The sequence below is a fragment of the Dendrobates tinctorius genome, unplaced genomic scaffold (genome assembly GCF_039654945.1).
Source record: "Dendrobates tinctorius isolate UK_male_01 unplaced genomic scaffold, ASM3965494v1 ptg000140l, whole genome shotgun sequence".
In the NCBI taxonomy this organism is placed as follows: Eukaryota; Metazoa; Chordata; class Amphibia; order Anura; family Dendrobatidae; genus Dendrobates; species Dendrobates tinctorius.
The window spans coordinates 8,822,590-8,843,139 of record NW_027361808.1 but is presented as its reverse complement, the minus strand read 5'-3'; the positions used below and the strand labels follow the sequence as shown (position 1 = coordinate 8,843,139).

Genomic DNA, 20,550 nt, shown 5'->3' with positions numbered 1-20,550 from the left:
TTAACAGGAAATATTTTTGAAAACTGGAAAAAAAATCCCTCTACCATTCATTTAGTAAACTAATGAGCAAACACACCATTATTATATTAGCTGTTTAATACTGTATCTATTACCTGTGGTAAACTTTGCACACAAGACAGATTCCAGGTTAATTTCATCCTCCTGAAGAGCTTCTATTGTGGTCTCCGGAAATTGCAGCAAGCTGCTAGTTACTTGTGCCTCAAGATTTTGCATTTTAGTTTTCCTTCAGAAGAAAAACAAAAAACAAATAAGAATTAGAAATTATACAAACAAAATGGCTTTATTCACGTATTACACCATTAAAAGGGAACCCGTCACCTCTTTTTGCCACTATAACATGTAGCCTCCGCCTCTCAGGGCTTATCCATATGATTCTAAAATGCTGTAGATAAGCCCCCGATCCAACCTGCAAGATAGTTATTTTTCTTAATATACTCACCCTGGGGGGGGGGGATCCGATGCAGTCCCATCCGTTGGGCGTTGCAGGACCGGGCCTGGCAGCTCCCATCTTCATGCAATGTCGTCCTCCTGCTTGCTTCATGCCGCGCTCCTGCGCAGGCGCACTTCTCTGCCCTGTTAAGGGCAGAGCAAAGTACTGCAGTGCGCAGGAACCAGAAAAGGTCAGAGAGGCCCAGCGCCTGCGCACTGCAGTACTTTGCTCTGCCCTTGAGGGCAGAGAAGTATGCCTGCCCATTTTCACTAGGCCAGGAGACATGACTATTCTCTTTGTTGACTTTTCAATTTAGGTTTCTCTTTGGTTGGTCAAGAAACACAGACTATTGTTCACATAAGCTGAACTTTGACTTTTGAGTTGCTATTTGCTGCAATTCATTGTCTGTCATTTTTGAGGGACAGGGACATTATTCAATTACTATTATTATCGATACATGTTAATATGTTGATTACACATTGTACCAGGCCAGCTAGTTTGTTGACCTGCAAAACACAGGTGGACAAACTAGGCAGATTGATTAAAGCAAACCTGTAAGCAGGATTGTGCTCAGTAAACTACAGACACTGTCAGGTTGGCGGTGTTATACTGATTAAAATGATATCTGGTTTGATTAAATCCATCTGGTGGTTGTTGTTTAATCTTTATTTCTAGATTTCAGTTCATGAGATTCTCGTATTCTGAGGCGGGGCTGAGGAGGATAAGGTCTTTACGTGGTGCTCTGCTTACATATATTCATCTGCATCGCTTATGACAGGTCACTGCTCCTTCACTGACCCGCCCTCTATTTTACATACTATATAAAATAGAACAGCCTTGGCATGTCCCATGTACTCCTTCCGATTTCATAGCCGGAAGTACTTCCCGTCACATGACCCGCCGACCAAGTCATCAGGGGGTGACTGACGCGTCCCCGCGCATGCGCAGAGCTAGACGCAGCACCGGAGCATGGTGCGACGGCTGCGTTCCCCACCCCCCGCACACCCTGAAAGGCACCAGCGGTGGCGGCTTAAGGACACCGCACCAGCCACGGCAGGGGTACCAATGCTGCCAGTACCCATCTGGTCAGGCCTGGACTCCATCAACTTCTTTCTTCGGGTACGCACCCATAACTGAAAAGCTGGATGTAGATTACATAGTGTATAGAATATTTTTGATAGAATATCTTTGATATGATTTTCTGCCTCCTTTGTTTTCACAGTACTGCATTATTCCTTACCATGGATGATGGAAACCCCTGCGGTTTTGGCACTGCGGAACTGCAGCAGTTCCGCAGACATGGTACAGTACTATGTAACCCTATGGGTTTTGAAAACTGCAGTGCTCACGCTGCGTTTTTTTCCGCGCGGTTCATAAACCGCAGCATGTCAATTGTTTTTGCGGATTCCGCTGCGGTTTCACACCTTTAACATAATAGAGGTGTGAAACCGCAGGTCACTTTACCTGCGGTTCCGCGGGGAAAAAACCGCAGGTGATTCAGAAGTGTGTGCACATAGCCTAAGAAAGTTTATACTTATGCTGAGATAGTGTTTTTATTTCTTTTCTCCTTCCCCTTTTCTCTTTTTATGAGATATCAGTCATATAATGGATTATGGAATCATAATTATAATTATTGTTTGTAATCTGTTATAACCGTTATGCTTTATTTAAATAACCACCTTGACAAAGGCCAGATAGGCCGAAACGTCGGTACTGTGTGACTGATGACATTAATAAAGTTTTCAAGTCACAATTGTTTTAAGCCTCAGGTTTTGCATTACTGATAAATTTACCTTCCTGACGGCACCGGCTAGCTCTCCCCATTATTTATCCATAAGGATACGGTCCCATCATCAGGCGCAGAGCAGATCACTTCTCATCAGGCATCATATTAATCAGCATCACAGCGCCATTACGGCCACGCCTTTAGTTTACAGGGCTAAATCCTGCTGACAGGCTCTCTATGGCTGGAGTCACACTGCCGTATTTCTCGTGCGATCATCGCACTGCACGGACTGGCCGGCACCTCTCCTGACCATGACAGCATGATGGATTACTATGCAGCTGTCAAGCTCAGGTCAGAAGAGCCGACAGCCAGTACGAGGTTTACGAATCGATTCTCGCACGAGAAATACGGCAGTGTGTCTCTGCCCTAAGTGAGAGCCTGCTACAACCATCTCTTAGGAGTGGAAAGTATGGGGTGCTTACTGCAGTATGCCAACCCAGTCTTCAAGATCACTCAGAGTGGCACAGTGCCACATCAGCATTATAAAGGCTATGTACACTACAACAGGTCAATATAATGCCACTACTGGTATTCAGGGTCAAAACTCCTCTGTTTACATCCTATGATTGTCCCTGTGTACAGTGCTTGTCTCACAGATCATTCTACATGCCACCCTGATGAGTTACACGACAGTCAGCGGAGTACGTGGTGCTGTCAGTCAGGGCGATGGCCACACTTACAGGACAGTCAGCGGAGTACATGGTGTTGTCAGTCAGGGCGATGGTCACACTTACAGGTCAGCGGAGTACATGGTGCTGTCAGTCAGGGCGATGGCCACACTTACAGGACAGTCAGCGGAGTACATGGTGCTGTCAGTCAGGGCGATGGTCACACTTACAGGACAGTCAGCGGAGTACATGGTGCTGTCAGTCAGGGCGATGGTCACACTTACAGGACAGTCAGCGGAGTACGTGGTGCTGTCAGTCAGGGCGATGGTCACACTTACAGGACAGTCAGCGGAGTACGTGGTGTTGTCAGTCAGGGCGATGGTCACACTTACAGGACAGTCAGCGGAGTACGTGGTGCTGTCAGTCAGGGCGATGGCCACACTTACAGGACAGTCAGCGGAGTACGTGGTGCTGTCAGTCAGGGCGATGGTCACACTTACAGGACAGTCAGCGGAGTACGTGGTGCTGTCAGTCAGGGCGATGGTCACACTTACAGGACAGTCAGCGGAGTACGTGGTGCTGTCAGTCAGGGCGATGGTCACACTTACAGGACAGTCAGCGGAGTACGTGGTGCTGTCAGTCAGGGCGATGGCCACACTTACAGGACACTCAGCGGAGTACGTGGTGCTGTCAGTCAGGGCGATGGCCACACTTACAGGACAGTCAGCGGAGTACATGGTGCTGTCAGTCAGGGCGATGGTCACACTTACAGGACAGTCAGCGGAGTACGTGGTGCTGTCAGTCAGGGCGATGGCCACACTTACAGGACAGTCACCAACGCGAGCTGTCAGCACTGACACTCCCCCTACAGGGAGGATATAGAATGCCGTGTTCGTGTGCAGAGCCCGGGACCCACGTGGCTGGAGCTTTCTCTGCGGTCTTTCCCGCCTGGAGAGCAAATCTCGCGTTGAGGAGTCTGCCATGACTGACCCAGTGCACGGCACCACAAGCCTGCAGCGTGCACACTGCATACACGACCAGTCAGGCAGTGACGCGCACGATGTTCCGTATGCTCACCGTGAACACTATGTAGCAGGCGCCCTAACTTCTCTCACCAGCGTCACACTGCGAGCAGGCCTAATACACACACGGGATCATCACGGCTACCATCTCTGATTCCAAAGCGCAGCCCCTTCCGCTTCCCGTTTACGTCACTACGTCATGGCAAAGGTTGTCTACAGAGCCCTTGCGCCGAAAAAAAGGGGCGTGAGTTCAAAGCTCTTCTGCAGTTGGTTTGTTTAACGTTCTAGGGGGCGGTTCTATCATGGTAACGTCACAGAGTGCGTGTGCCCGCCCTGTTACGTCATTAAATCTCAGTAATGGCGGGATTTTGTGTTTCGAACTATACGTACGTGCACGAGCTGTCAGCGGTTCGTGCTCACTCTGTGTGGAAATACCTCAGAGGGGCAGCTGTGCTACACGTGCGGCGACATTTTGGCCAAAGTGTAAGCCGTAGCCTATGTCTGTGTATGTACAGTGCATATACCCCTCATACAGCCAGCCATGCCCAAGAGAAAATAGTATCTCCTACATCAAGTCACATAACATATAGTGACAAAAGTAAGGACATCACCAAATGCATGAGTTGGGAGGCATGGCATGCAGTAAACATCCACACACAGTAATGAAGAGGAGCCCACACGTATCGCCACTGTCTTTGTGGCAGTTTATGTTTCTACCTCTGAGAGCCTGTGGACATCGGACCCTCAGACCATCCTCATGGAGTCGGTTTCCAACCGTTTGTGCAGACACATGCACATTTGTGGCCTGCTGGAGGTCATTTTGCAGAGCTCTGGCAGTGCTCCTCCTGTTCCTCCTTGCACAAAGGCTGAGGTAGCAGTCCTGCTGCTGGGTTGTTACCCTCCTATGGCCCCCTCCACGTCTCCTGGTGTACTGGCCTGTCTCCTGGTAGCGCCTCCAGCCTCTGGACACTTCACTGACAGACACAGCAAACCTTCTTGCCACAGCTTGCATTGATGTGCCATCCTGGATGAACTGCACTACCTGAGCCACTTGTGTGGGTTATAGAGTCCGTCTCATGCTACCACGAGTGTGAAAGCACAACCAACATTCAAAAGTGACCAAAACATCAGCCAGAAAGCATTGGTACTGAGATGTGGTCTGTGGACCCCCCTTCTGCAGAACCACTCCTTTATTGAGGGTGTCTTGGTAACTGCCAATAATTTCCATCTGTTGTCTATTCCATTTGCACAACAGTATGTGAAATTGATTGTCAATCAGTGTTGCTTCCTAAGTGGACAGTTTGATTTCACAGAAGTTTTATTTACTTGGAGTTATATTCTACTGTTTAAGTGTTCCCTTTATTTTTTTGAGCAGTGTATATATAGTGCAAAGGAAAGTGCTATAAGGCAAAGTGCTGCAGGGTACAAGGAGTTAATCAAATACACTCTATAGACCAGCAATGAAAAGTGCTGCAGTGCAGTTAAAAAAGTATAACATTTTCACATACAAGCTGGTAAACGCAAAGTAAGGATGTATAAGGGCCACTTTTTACCTCAACGCGCATTGGGGTGTGCCCTGTACTTGGACTGGCGGACCTTAAAGGTATATACCCCATTTTGCTCAATTGATCGTTGGCACTCTTGCACTTTACTATTTTAAGTAGTTGCTTCACTTCAGCCCTAATTTGATTTATGAAATATATTCACATACTATTGTAATAAATTTTAGCTTATTGCTTCTAGTTATTTTTATATTTCCACTTGTCACATCATTAAGTATACAGTGAGTAACAACAAGTAGGAGGAACTTCAGTGTAACTCAGTACTGCAAGTACCTCAGATAAGCTCTAGAAAGGAGACGTTCAGAACAGGCACACGAAAGGGAGTGCTGGAAAGGTTAATTCCATCTGCCTGGGAGTTGGCTGAGCTCCTGATCTGGAGACCGCAGCATTGAAGCGGGCACCTGTCTGTGCCAAGAACGTGAGTAAAAGAACTGGAACTGCACTCAGCTGTCTCATTGCCTTCTTCCTGCGCCAACCCACTCAGCACTGCTACAGCCCTGTGCCTAACACTGCACCCTTTCCCTCACATCTATTACTACTGCCCTGGGACTACAGCTCCACCTGTGGGGAGCTTCAACATCATTGCTGCACCACACTATCTGTCCCAGAGAAGCAACCCTGCAGCGCTGGTCAAACTGACCAGAAACCACAGGTGGCGTCACGAATCATCTTAATAACTTTATCCCCATCACTCACCCCTTTTACATTGGCTGCCTGAGGCCACGGGCCGGGTCACTGCCACTGTGACATCTCCCACTGAAATCAACAGGCCCGGCACCGAGTACTTCACAGCCTCTGGGGGCGAGTCAGATTCCAAACACCAAATTGGAGCACTCTGAGAAGGTCCAACACTCTAGCAACCAGAAGTGGAAATGAAGCTATTACCCGCACTGGGTCACAGCTGAGCCACTAACTAAATAGGCCCAAACTTCTCAGGGCAGGAGAAGGTCAACGCTGGGTCCTAGAGGCAGATGGTTCAGGGAGCAGTCTGTATGGACAGGCGCTCAGACCTTCTGAGGCCTGATGCAGGATGATAGCCTGTCACCTCCGAAGCGCTCGTGACACATATACTGAAGGGAGTCCTGGAAAGGTGTATCCTGATCTACCTGGGAGTAAAGCTTTGGAACTGCACCTCACTTGTGTCCTCTGAACATTTCTGCGTCACCTGCCCTGCATCATATCTACCAACATCGCCCTTAACATCTACACTCAAACTGCCCTGGGACACAGCTCTACCTGTGGAGAGCTAAATCATCTCTGCTGCCCTGTCATCATCCCAGAGGATCTGCATAGCAGCGTCGGTCCCCTGACCGAGTACCACAGGTGGCGTCACGTATACTTTATCATAAACTTTATTATCCCTTTTTCACTATCCCTTTAATTGGACGCCTAGGGCCACGGACCGGGTCAACTGCTGCCGTGACACTACCCCTTTCAATAGCGTCCTGGTACTGAGTACCCCACGACCCTAGCGGGCGATCCACTGGGCTCTCGGGCCGCGGTTGACAGTGCCTGGACAGGCTGTCTCCCCGCGGGATAACATTTTCCTATTTGTCCGACAGGCTGTGGGACATAACGGCCCACCACCTTGACGGACTCTGGGTACAAATTTCCCACCCTTCTGACAGGCTAGGGGTACCTTTTCCCCATCCTACTGATAGACAGTGCGACACACATTTCCCTCACCCTGCCCGGCTGTAGGACATACCTTCGCACACCCTGGCTGGGCTGGGGGTAACACCTTCTCTGGTGAGCCGATCGTCTGTGGAGAAAATCCAATCTGGCTGAAGAATTCATCCATAAGTTTATACGTAAAACATACAACTCTGCCCTTTACCCCTCCAAGCATACCTATTTCAACATCCTCATTACTTCACTATCCAAGAATCTTAAACCTTTATTTGACACTTTTCATTTCCTCCTCAGTCCAAAAGTACAGACCCCGACCACTGACCTCTGCATTGACGATCTGAATAGTTATTTCAAAGAAAAAATTGACCATATTCGACAGGAAATTTTCTCCCAATCCCTTCATACCATGCACTGCCCTCCCTCTCCCACTTCATCTAGCTCACTCTGTCTTTCAACTGTCACGTGCCCCGTCCTGAGTGACACTGCCAGCAGGCCGGTAACTGATACAACAGGACGCGGCACGTGTAATTGTCCTATGTGACGCGGCCCGCAGGACGGTAACTAATACAATAAGACAAAGGGAATAGGGAAAACCTGGGTAACAATAACAATGGTGGCCCTGCGATAGGGAATGGGGACGTGGAGACCTCCTGCACTCCCCTGAGTCAGTGTCTCTACACTCCTAGCATTCCCTAGGCCGGTTCCGCACCGGACGCCGATCAGGAACCTAAAAACCCTGACTCGCCCTGCACCTAAACCCTCGCTAGGGAATTGGTCGGTGCGGAAGCTAATCCCACCACTGCACTAAACACACATAAGGAAAAGTGACAAAATGGGAACAGCACTTAGCTTTGCTCTGTTGCTTACGCTCCCAGCAACAGGGCCCACCACCTGCGTGCATCTTTTCCTCCACCGTGTCCGACATCTGGGTGCACTGTCCAGAAATGGACCTTCTCAGCATCATAGTGCAGCCTTGGAGCAAACAGAGTGTCAGGAACACCGCACTGCACTTGCTCACTGAGCCAGGGCGCGTGTCCTGAGTACAAAGACTGTGCACAAAGATACCTGCGGAGCGAGCAGCAGTGGTGACAATGCATGCTCCAGGACCTGAATCACGTGACTGCTGGGGGCGTGGCCTAAGCTCCACAGAGCTAGGAGCTGCAGGGAAACTCCTAGAAGGGTAACTACAGGACAATGTTACCAAGGAGCATAGACAGAGACAGACACCAGATCAAGCCGGGTCAAAGCACGAGATAGCAGGACAGTACCAAAGGGCTTAGACAGAAAGAATAGTCAGGACGTAGCAATAGATCAGAAAACCAGAACAGGTATTAGACGGTACAATAGGGGTAAACTGTAACGCAGTAACGATAGCGAAGCCAGGAGGTCAGAACCAGAAAAGACAATGGTACCAAAAACGAGAGACGGAGTACAGAGTGAAGGAACAAGCCGGGTCATACACGAGAAGCAAATAAACAATGCAGAGTACACACACACCAGGGGTCAGACACACCAGAATAGCAGTATAACTGACAGAGAATGCCAGTATGGAGTGAGCATAAATACCCCTCCCAGATCCAAAGAGAGGCCGGCAATGTTAACCCTGTCAGAACAGGACATTAACCATGTCCTAACCATGACAGTACCCCCCTCTTAATGGGGGGCCACCAGACCCCCAGGTTTCTCAGGGTACCTGGCATGAAAAGCCCGCACCAGTCGATCAGCGTGCACCGAACTGGCCGGAACCCACGATCGATCCTCAACGGAATATCCCTTCCAATGGATAAGGTACTGAAGTCTCCGGCGCACCCACCGCGAATCAATGATGCGCCCTACCTCGTACTCCAGTTGACCCTCTACCAACACTGGTGGAGCCACGGATGAGGGATCTTCTCTAACTGTCCCCACAGGTTTTAATAGGGACCTGTGGAAGATGTTAGAGATTTTGAAGGAGGTGGGCAACTGTAATCTGTATGCCACCGGGTTGATCACCTCTACAATCTTGTATGGGCCAATAAATTTGGGGCCCAACTTCATAGAGGGTATTTTAAGTTTGATGTTACGAGAGGACAACCAGACTTTTTCTCCCACTGTCAACGCAGGAACCACCCCCCTCCTCCTGTCTGCAAAATGGTTGAACTTCTTCTGGGCTTTGGAGATGTTCCCCTGTACCTCCTTCCAGAGGGTTTTTAATTGTTGTACCATCCCCTCGGCACCAGGGCAATCCGAATCCATACGGGAAAATTCCCCAAACTGCGGAACAAACCCATAATTGACCAGAAAGGGAGGCTTTCCGGTAGACTGATTAACCCGACAGTTGAATGCAAATTCTGCCATGGGCAATACCTCACACCAGTCTTCCTGTCTGGAGGAGGCCAGGCATCTCAGAATCTGCTCCAATGACTGGTTGGTGCGTTCCGTTTGGCCGTTAGATTCCGGGTGATAGGCAGAGGAGAATGACAACGTGACCCCCAACTTCATACAAAACGCTCTCCAAATCCTGGCCACAAATTGCACACCCCTGTCCGACACCACGTTCACAGGCACTCCATGCAGTCGAACAATGTGCTGTATAAACAAACGAGCCAAGGTTTCAGCAGATGGTAACGCAGGTAATGGCACAAAGTGGGCTTGCTTAGAAAATCTATCAACCACTACCCATACCACTGAGTTGCCCTTGGAAGGTGGAAAGTTAGTGATAAAGTCCATGGACAGGTGTGTCCATGGTTTATCCGGAATTGGCAAAGGCACCAATTCCCCGGCCGGCCGGACCTGAGAGCTTTTAGAGCGCGCGCACACCCCACAAGTATTCACAAACCTTTTTATATCAGTACCCATAGAGGGCCACCAAAAACCCCTAGCTACTGCCCCCTGGGTAGCTGCAATACCAGGGTGTGCACTTAACATAGAGTCATGAAATTCTTGGAGGAGTGTGGGACGGAATTGTTCGGGTACAAACAATTTACCTGGGGGTTTATTCCTGGGAGCTTGTGCTTGTGCTTCCAGAATCTCTCTCTGTAACTCAGAGGAGATTTCGGCTACAACCACTCCCGGTTGAAGAATGGAGGAAGGAGGTTCTGGAGGGGACACAGAATCAAAACTTCGGGATAAGGCATCTGCCTTTACATTTTTAGACCCTGGTCGGAACGTGATGGTAAATTGAAATCGAGAAAAAAAAAGTGCCCACCGAGCCTGTCTGGGGGTCAATCTCTTAGCAGACTCGATATAGGCCAGGTTTTTATGATCAGTGACGACCGTAATGGGATGAGCGGCCCCCTCCAAAAAATGCCTCCATTCTTCAAAGGCCAATTTAACTGCTAACAGTTCCCTGTTACCGACATCATAGTTTCTCTCGGCCGACGAGAACTTCTTAGAGAAAAAGGCACAGGGTTTGAGGTTAGTCAGGGTAGAGGGACCCAGTGACAATACTGCCCCCACCCCCACCTCCGAAGCGTCGACCTCGACGATAAAAGGTCTTGACGAATCGGGTTGTACCAACACAGGGGCTGTAGTAAAACACTTCTTTAATGCCAGGAAGGAATTTTTTGCGGCCACAGACCAACTTTTTACATCTGCCCCTTTAAGAGTGAGGTCCGTCAAGAGTTTTACCACCTGTGAGAACCCTTTAATGAACTTCCTATAATAATTAGCGAAGCCCAGAAATCGCTGCAACCCCTTCAGGTCATGAGGCTGCACCCAATCTGTAATGGCCTGAACCTTCCCTGGATCCATGCGGAATCCCTCCCCGGATACAATTACACCCAGAAAAGACAGTTCTTGCATAAAAAATGAGCACTTCTCCAGCTTAGCATACAAATGGTTCTCCCGGAGTCTCATAAGCACCGTACGCAGATGATGCAAGTGTGACTGACTGTCCTCAGAGTAAATCAAGATGTCATCCAGGTAAATGACTACATAACGTCCAATCAAGTCAGAAAAAACAACATTAATAAAGTTCTGAAAAACCGCAGGAGCATTAGTGAGGCCGAAGGGCATAACCAGGTTTTCAAACAGCCCCTCAGTTGTCAGGAACGCTGTTTTCCATTCGTCCCCCTCCCGGATCCTTATAAGGTTATAAGCCCCTCGTAGATCGAGCTTAGAAAACCATTTGGCCCCCGTGAGTTGATTGCATAGATCAGGAATCAACGGGAGAGGGTACGTGTTCTTAACAGTAATTTTGTTCAGTTCTCGAAAGTCGAGGCACGGTCGCAACCCACCATCTTTTTTCTTTACAAAGAAAAACCCCGCTGCCACGGGTGAGACCGAGGGCCGAATATGCCCCTTGCGAAGGCTTTCTTTAATGTACTCTTTCATAGCTTGGCGCTTAGGCCCGGACAAATTAAACAAACGAGCCTTGGGTAATTTGGCTCCAGGTACTAAATCGATAGCACAATCATATGGTCTATGTGGTGGGAGCGCCTCGGCCTCGCTTTCGGAAAACACATCTTTAAGGTCTCTCAGGTACTCCGGAATACCCTCCAGACCGACAGATGACACAGATACAGATTTTATCGGATTGACAAAAGGAACCGGGTTACAACACAGACCATTATCATTACATCCCCAACGGGTGATCTCCCCCTTCACCCAATCAATAAGAGGATTGTGGCGTTGCAACCAGGGCATTCCCAATACCAGTCCTGCAGGCAGATTATTCATAACGAAACAACTTAAATTTTCCACATGAGTGGAACCCACTTTCATAGAAAAAACTTCAGACATAAAACAAATTCCATTCCGGGTAAGAGGGGATGAATCCACAGCCACAATTTTAACAGGGTCTTTTAACCTGACTGTCCCTATCTTATTAAGAGTCACAACTTGGGCATCAATCAGATTAATGGAGGAACCACAGTCAATAAAGGCGGTGGTCATAACAGGACCGCCAGCAATTTCCAATTCAACCTGGAGGACCATTTTTATACGTGAGAAAAAATGTACCTGGGAGTCTGGACAACCTCCTCGATTGCTGCCCAGACTCAGTCGTTTCTCTGAAGGTTTCTCTGAAGAAGGGCAGAAGGGACAATTCCTTTTCCAATGTCCAGAGGCTCCACAGTAAAAACATAGTAGGTTGTCTCTGCGGTGCCTTCTCTCTTTCTCCTTAACCGAGACTGACCCAACGTTCATGGGCTCAGATACGGGTGAAGTGTCACACAATTTGGGGTACAAGGGAGACTCTTGTTGCATCATTCCTCTAGCACGGAGTCTCCGGTCCATACGGACCGCCTGCATCATGGCGTCCTCCAGGGTATCAGGAGGCGGATGTAATGCCAGAGCGTCCTGCGGATGGTCAGAAAGGCCCCTGCGAAACAACCCCCTCAGGGCGGCGTCATTCCAGGATACTTCGGCGGTCCAACGTCTAAACTCTGGGCAGAACCATTCAGCAGAGTGCCTTCCCTGTGTCACACTCATCACCATATCCTCTGCCTGATGCACTCTATCAGGCTCGTCATAAATGTGCCCCAGAGCCTCAAAGAACAAGTTCACTGACATACGTTCAGGAGCAGAGGAAGACAGAGAGAAAGCCCATGCTTGCGGAGCCCCCCGAAGTAGGGAAATAATGACCCCCACCCTCTGGAACTCATCCCCGGAGGAGCGGGGCCTTAGAGAAAAAAAAAGCTTGCATCCTTCTCTGAAAGACCTGAACTCCTTTTTATCCCCTGAGAAGGGATCGGGCAATTTGACTGGAGATTCGAGGGACGCTAATGACACATCCCTACCCCCAGAGCTAGAAGCCCCTGCATCGACAGCCCCCTGCACAGTAACCACCAACTGTTGCTGGGTATGGGCCATCGTGCACTGTTCCACATTGAGTTTATGGAACATTTGGGTCAGGTGCTTGACCTGATCAGCCAAGGCTTGTATGGGATCCATGAGGATAACACACACTTTTTTTTTTCCTTCAGAGGAAAAAAAAACTGAAACGGTCAGTTATAATGTCAGGAACACCGCACTGCACTTGCTCACTGAGCCAGGGCGCGTGTCCTGAGTACAAAGACTGTGCACAAAGATACCTGCGGAGCGAGCAGCAGTGGTGACAATGCATGCTCCAGGACCTGAATCACGTGACTGCTGGGGGCGTGGCCTAAGCTCCACAGAGCTAGGAGCTGCAGGGAAACTCCTAGAAGGGTAACTACAGGACAATGTTACCAAGGAGCATAGACAGAGGCAGACACCAGATCAAGCCGGGTCAAAGCACGAGATAGCAGGACAGTACCAAAGGGCTTAGACAGAAAGAATAGTCAAGACGTAGCAATAGATCAGAAAACCAGAACAGGTATTAGACGGTACAATAGGGGTAAACTGTAACGGAGTAACGATAGCCAAGCCAGGAGGTCAGAACCAGAAAAGACAATGGTACCAAAAACGAGAGACGGAGTACAGAGTGAAGGAACAAGCCGGGTCATACACGGGAAGCAAACAAACAATGCAGAGTACACACACACCAGGGGTCAGACACACCAGAATAGCAGTATAACTGACAGAGAATGCCAGTATGGAGTGAGCATAAATACCCCTCCCAGATCCAAAGAGAGGCCGGCAATGTTAACCCTGTCAGAACAGGACATTAACCATGTCCTAACCATGACACAGAGTCCACATCTGCATGCAGCTGTCCAGAAACAGTCCCGCAAATGAGTCCAGCTTTTCTGCCAAAAAGTCCAGCATGCTTGAGTCCAGCTCTCAGCAAGAACGTCCAGCATTTTGAGTGCAGCTCTACACCATAGCTGCCACTCCACCAATCTATGCGGGCACTCCTTGCTGACACCATAACTGCGACTCCACCACGCCATGCCAGCACTCCTTGCAGACACCATAGCTGACACTCCAAAGATCTCACTGAGCTGCCCATGACTCTCCTTTAGCTCCATCCTTCACCCAGGCTTGCTTGCAAATGAGGAACGTATCACCAACAGTGATTAACACACCTGATACTCTCTTATAGAGCACTCACACCTGTTACATAATTACATGCACAAACTAAGGTAAACAAAGTGCAATGACCCTAATGGCCACCGGGGGGAAAAACTACAACTGAAATCACCACAGTGCAATGACCCTAATGGCCACTTGGGGCAAAACCACCTTTGGCACACAGCCAAGGGAAAAAAAAGGTTACTTTGTGCATTTACTCTGTCAGATCCAACCTGGATCATGACATGAACAAGTCACAGACGAAGCGATCAGGCTCCTTTCATCTGCTTGCACGACTGACCCTATTCCCTCACATGTTCTCCAGTCTATTTCCAGTCTATTTCCTCAGCTGGCACCACTCACCTAACAAAAATATTCAATCACTCTCTCTTATCTGGTATCTTTGCCTCTTCATTTAAACACACCAGCATACATTCATTACTTGAAAAACATCCTTCAACCAAAACTGTGCTGCCAAATATAGACCTGTCTTTAATCTTCCCTTCATTTCTAAACTCCTGGAGCGCATGGTCCACTCCGGTCTAATCCGCTACCTCTCAGATAACTTTCTTCTTCACCCTCTACAATCCAGTTTCCACTCTTTAAACTCTACTGAATCTGCACTCACTAAAGTCTCTAATAATCTACTAACAGCTAAATCTTTTTTTTTAATCAAGTACATTTTTTATTAATTTTATAACAGTTACACAAATACAAATAACAATCTCAACCAAGGTGTTTAACCCCCTCCCTCATACCCTGTAAACCTTCCCTCCCTCTAACATTTGTAATTCAAAATACAATATCATAGGTATAAGACCATACGAAACAGAATAAATCAGGCCAGTCAAGACCAGCCAAGTAGAAAGGCACACAGCCGATTGGCATTTGTAAACGCAATGCGTAGTGATTACATAGCAACTAATACACATCTAGCAAGATCCTATCTAGGCTTATCACTGATTGCCTTCAAGCCAGGGACACCATAATTTATCAAAATATTTACTTCTATCCCTTTGAGGTATACCCCTCCAATGATATAAGGGACTCAACTTGAACTCTCTGCCTGTCTGGGGAGTTGCAGAAATCCAGGTTTTAGCAATCAGTTTTCTAGCCTTTTATAGTAATTGAGCTTTGTCAAGTTTTCCAGTCTCAACAGTACACAAATCACTAACAGCTAAATCTAATGGTCACTACTCCAAGCTGATTCTCCTGGATCTCTGCAGCATTCAACACTGTGGATCACCAGCTCCTACTCACTGTATTATACTTTATCAGCCTCACGGACACCGTCCTCTCCTGGTTCTCCTCCTACCTCATTGAACACTCCTTCACTGTATATTTTGCTGGCTCCCCTTCGTTTCCTTTTCCCCTTACTGTTGAGGTTTCTGAAGGATCAGTCCGAGGCCCCCTCCTTTTCTTCGTGTATACTGCCCTATGGACATACAATCAGTAAATTTGGTTTTCAGCTCCATCTTTATGCTGATTACATCCAATTATACATATCGCCTCCTGACATCACCCATGCATTACTACAAAACACCAGTACCCTAACTATGCCCAATATTTTCATTTCTGTGTGTGGTTCTACCACTATTTCCCAGCAAATTGCCCACTGTCTTGAGGTCATACTTGATTCAGATCTTTTATTCACTCCCTACATGCGATCAATCACTCGCTCATGTGATCTACTGCTCAAAAACATTTCTAGAATTCGGCCTTCTCTTACTTTTGACTCTGCAAAAAACTCTTACTGTTGCTCTTATTCATTCTCATCTGGACTATTGCAACTCTCTACTAATCGGTCTCCCTCTTACTAAACTCTCCCCTCTCAAATCCATCTTGAATGCAAAAGCCAGGATCAAATTCCTCGCCAACTGTTACACTGATGCCTCTACCCTGTGTCGGTCATTGCTCTGGTTGCCCATTCACTAGAGTTCAATATAAACTTATCACTCTCACCCACAGAGCACTGAACACTTCAGCCTCACTCTACATCTCCTCCCTCATCTCAGTCTACCACCCTACCCATGACCTAAGATTAACATCCTCTATAATCCGAACATCTAAAATGTAAAGTGCTGCGGAATATGTTGACGCTATAGAAATAAAATTATTATTATTACATTGTAGCTGATAGGCTTCACTCTCCATTGTATTGATTCTTTACAGCTGCGTCTCTGACTTTGTCACTAAACAATCACTGACCTCAGGGAGACCAGTCAAAGAAAACACTGCGGCAGCCGGCAAAGGCGCTCAGTCATAGTGAAATCCTAGGTGCATTGCTCCCTGGGAAATACAAATATGCAAATAAAGTCCATGGAGCCTCATTTAAGAGTCTCAAACACGGGACTAACCAGATCTTCCTCCAGGGGAGGACCCAACCAAGGGGTGGCTCCTTTCGGAAACCACCATTACCACCATATTAAGTGGCCCTTTAAGTCAATATCCAGCTCTTTACGAGTTTACAGATATGACAAGGGAAATACCAAGGCCAGGTATCCATCCACAGACAGCTGTTTCGGGGTGTTGCCCCTCATCAGTGTGGAGTAGCATTCTGGCTAGGTGGGAGCAATGCCTAGTAGACCAACATCACAAAACAATCACTGACCTCAGGGAGACCAGTCAAAGAAAACACTGCGGCAGCCGGCAAAGGCGCTCAATCACAGTGACATCCTAGGTGCATTGCTCCCTGGGAAATACAAATATGCAAATAAAGTCCGTGGAGCCTCATTTAAGAGTCTCAAACATGGGACTAGCCAGATCTTCCTCCAGGGAAGGACCCAGCCAAGGGGTGGCTCCTTTCGGAAACCACCATTACCACCATATTAAGTGGCCCTTTAAGTCAATATCCAGCTCTTTCATTTGCATTTGTGAGGTGTATCCTCTGTCTGAAGGCCATAACGTGAACACCCTTATTGGGCAGCTAACAGGTGCAGCACAGAGGGAAGTAAAAGACTGGCAGGACACTGATAAAGAGACTGTTTCAAAGATTCCGGCGAAGCTAAGAAGCACCTTTGACTCCCGCCCTGCAGCTGAGATCAAGATGAGATTCTTTGGGTGTAAGCAGAGAGAGCAGGACAGTATACGGGACTATGCTCTTAACCTGCAAGAGGCGCTGCGAGCCATCAAGCAGATTGATCCAGACAGTGTGAAAGATGGAGACAGACTTAAAGGAGCAGTTTATTGAAGGACTCTTACCTAGCACCCACAGAGCACAGCTGCGCATCATAGCCCTACAGAACCCTGATCTGGACTTCACAGACTTCAAAAACCGGGCTATTCGGGTACTGCATGAACCAACTGCTAGCCGTCCAGCGCCCCCTAGGCGTCCAGCGATCACATACCATCAGGAGGCAGCATCTTTCCCTCTCAGCCCTGTGGAGGCTGATGCACAGACTCTGGATAAAGATCCATCTGAAGAGCTGCGTCTTCAGGTCCAGGAGTTGACCAGAGGTATGGCTGCACTTACTAAAATTGTGCAGTCCCTGCAGGTGTCCTCCAGGGAGAAGATCCAGCTGGCTTCCAGTCCAGAGGATGTCCCGTGGCTACGGAAGAAGAGGATCTCGCCACTCCGAGGGAGAAACAACAATTGCTATGACTAGGACGGACGTCCCATCTGTCGTCACTGCCACAAGGCAGGCCACATCGCAAGATTCTGTCACTTAAACGAGCAACCCCTGGGGCAGAGGGCCAACCCCCAGGAGTAGGAACACAAGGCCCAAAGAACTGGCGAGCCAAGTATATTGGAGGACGACCGATCCTCCCAGTGGTGATTGACGGCATCCCCATGAACGCTTTGCTGGACACTGGCTCTCAGGTGACAACTATGCCATATATCCGTTACAAGCGGTATTGGGCTGACTCTGAACTTACCCGTGGCCCAAGTGATGAACTCACAGTAGTTGCCAGTAATGGTCAGTCTTTGCCGCAAGTAGGATGCAAAGAAATTACTATTAAAGTGGGGAGAGTGCAGTTAAAGTCTCAATGTCTGATAGTTGTAGATATTGATTGACGAGAATGTAACCCAATGATGACTCTAGGTACCAATGTGATTGAAAATTGTCTTTCCGAGGTTATTGTCTTGTTGCAACAGGTGGCTGACTGCTGGTTCCAGTGAACAACGAGTCCTGCAGAAGGAGATCAAGGCCCTGATGCAAAGACAGCAGGTAGAACTCTCTGGCAGAGAAATTGGCAGCGTCAGAGTGAGTGATTCTTTCCCCATTGCAATACCCCCCAGATGTGAAATGTTGATTTGGTGTCGGGCAGCCATAGGCCTAAGAGGAAAAGATTACCAGGCATTGGTAGAACCAGTGTACTCTGACAGCCATCCCACTGTCCTGACAGCCAGAGGGGTAGTTGATGTTCGCAAAGGGAGAGTACCAGTACGCCTCTTGAATTGTGGGGAGGAGGAGGCCATAGTACCTCGGTATGCCACAGTTGCTAAGCTGCTTACTGTCAGCAACAACTCCATACGGGCAGCAGAGCCCTTGGTCTCGTCCGACCAGGTGGAGGACAATGACTCTGTAAAGCAGCTGGAGGAGTGGTGTCAGCAACTGCAGGTGGGAACTGACTCCACCCCTTCATACCAAAAGAGTTGGGTTTACCGTGACTCAGGAGTACGAGCGGGTATTCAGTAAACACCCCCTAGACTTTGGGAAGGCAAAAGGGGTTCAACACCATATCCCCACTGGAGATTATCCACCCATCAAAGAAAGGTACCGGCCTATACCCCCAACACAATATCAATGTGCCAAAAGTATGTTGCGGGAAATGAAGGAGGCTGGGGTGATCAGAGACAGTTGTAGCCCCTGGGCAGCCCCAATAGTTTTTGTGAAAAAGAAAGATGGTACCATGAGAATGTGTGTTGATTACAGGAAAATTAACAGCATTACACATAAGGATGCCTACCCATTACCCAGAATTGAAGAGTCATTAGCTGCACTTAAAACTGCTAACTATTTTTCCACCTTGGATCTCACTAGTGGGTATTGGCAGGTTCCCGTGTCAGAGGCAGACAAGGAGAAAACAGCGTTTACTACCCCAATGGGTCTCTGCAAGTTCAACTACATGCCATTCGGGCTCTGCACTGCCCCAGGGACATTCCAACGGCTGATGGAGTGCTGTCTTGGACACAAGAAATTCGAGACAGTCTTGTTGTACCTGGAAGATGTCATTGTTTTCTCCAAAACTTACGAAGACCATCTGAAGCACCTGGCTGAGGTGTTTGAAGCCTTGTCCAACTTTGGCCTGAAGGTGAAGCCTTCCAAATGCCACCTCTTGAAGCCCAAGGTACAGTACCTCGGTCATGTATTGAGTGCAGAATGTGTGGCACCAGATCCTGACAAAGTCACTGTCATCCGGGACTGGCAGAAGCCCAGCAACCTCCATAAGGTGCGTCAATACCTCGGATTGGTAGGCTACTACCGAAGGTTCGTCAAGGGCTTCATTGAGATAGCCACCCCCATGCAAAATCTTCTGGTGGACCAGCCCAAGAAAACCAGAAAGCAGAGTCCTACATTCGAATGGAATGAGGAGCTGGAGAGGTCCTTCACTCGACTGAAGATGGCTCTCACAGGAGATGAAGTTCTGGCCTACCCAGATTATGACCAACCCTTTGTGTTGTATACTGATACCAGCAACGTGGGACTGGGAGCAGTACTGTCACAGGTACAGAATGGCAAAGAAAGAGTGATCTCCTACGCCAGCAGGAAGCTTCGTCCCACTGAAAGGAACCCTGACAACTACAGTTCCTTCAAACTGGAGTTCCTCGCCATAATCTGGGCTGTGACTGAACGATTCAAACATTACCTCGCTTCAGCCAAGTTTACCATCTTCACGGACAACAACCCGTTGACTCACTTGGAAACTGCAAAACTAGGTGCACTGGAGCAGCGATGGATGGCCCTGCTGTCAAACTATGAATTTACCATCAAGTACCGAGCGTATAAGAATGCCAATGCTGATGCACTGTCCAGAATGCCTAATCTGCCAGATGCAAGAGAAGACTCTGAGGCACTCGAAGAAATAGAGTTACCTGCCTTCCACCAGCCAATTGCGGCCCAACGTGCCCAAGGAGTGAGAAACAGACGGTCAATCGTGAAAGAGGCCACCCTAAATCCATTGCCTCATCATGACTGGGCAGAAACGCAGGATAGTGACCCCGCAGTCCGCCTGGTAAAGGAGCTACTGTCACAAGCTGACTCACGCCCAGAGTCGGATGCTCCTGAAGAAACCCAACAGTTGTGTTCATCTATGAGGGAAAGCTGTGCCGGAGGAGTATCAATGTCCGCACTCATGAGCTGGTCTAGCAGGTGGTAGTCCCAAAGAGGGAGGCATCAATGGTCTTGGAAGCATACCACAATGGAGCTGGACACTTTGCATGGAAGAAGTTGGAAGCCTTGCTCCGGGAGAGATTTTACTGGGCTGGTATGAGGAAAGCCATGAAAATTGGTGCCGGGAGTGTGGACAATGCAACCTGCGCAGAAAGGACCGTAACAGCCAGCGAGCTCCTTTGCAGCCAATAATAACCAAACAGCCACTCGAGTTGGTCGCCCTGGACCATGTGAAGCTG

The 20,550-nt window shown here is 48.4% G+C and overlaps 1 protein-coding gene across 3 annotated transcripts in view; it reads right to left on the bottom strand.

Annotated features, from left to right (window-relative positions):
• Positions 1-4,101, bottom strand: part of AHCTF1 (AT-hook containing transcription factor 1) — a 258,110-nt gene extending 254,009 nt beyond the window's left edge. The window contains exons 1-2 of one of the 3 annotated variants that reach the window (XM_073545122.1): positions 3,923-4,101; positions 114-244 (exon numbers count right to left, since the gene is read on the bottom strand). In XM_073545122.1, coding sequence (XP_073401223.1) covers positions 114-234 — 121 coding nt within the window. In that variant the 5' untranslated portion in view covers positions 235-244; positions 3,923-4,101. The remainder of the gene's footprint in view (positions 1-113; positions 245-3,922) is intronic. The other 2 variants (XM_073545119.1, XM_073545120.1) reach the window with 2 other exon arrangements.
• Between the last annotated feature and the right edge of the window lie 16,449 nt (positions 4,102-20,550).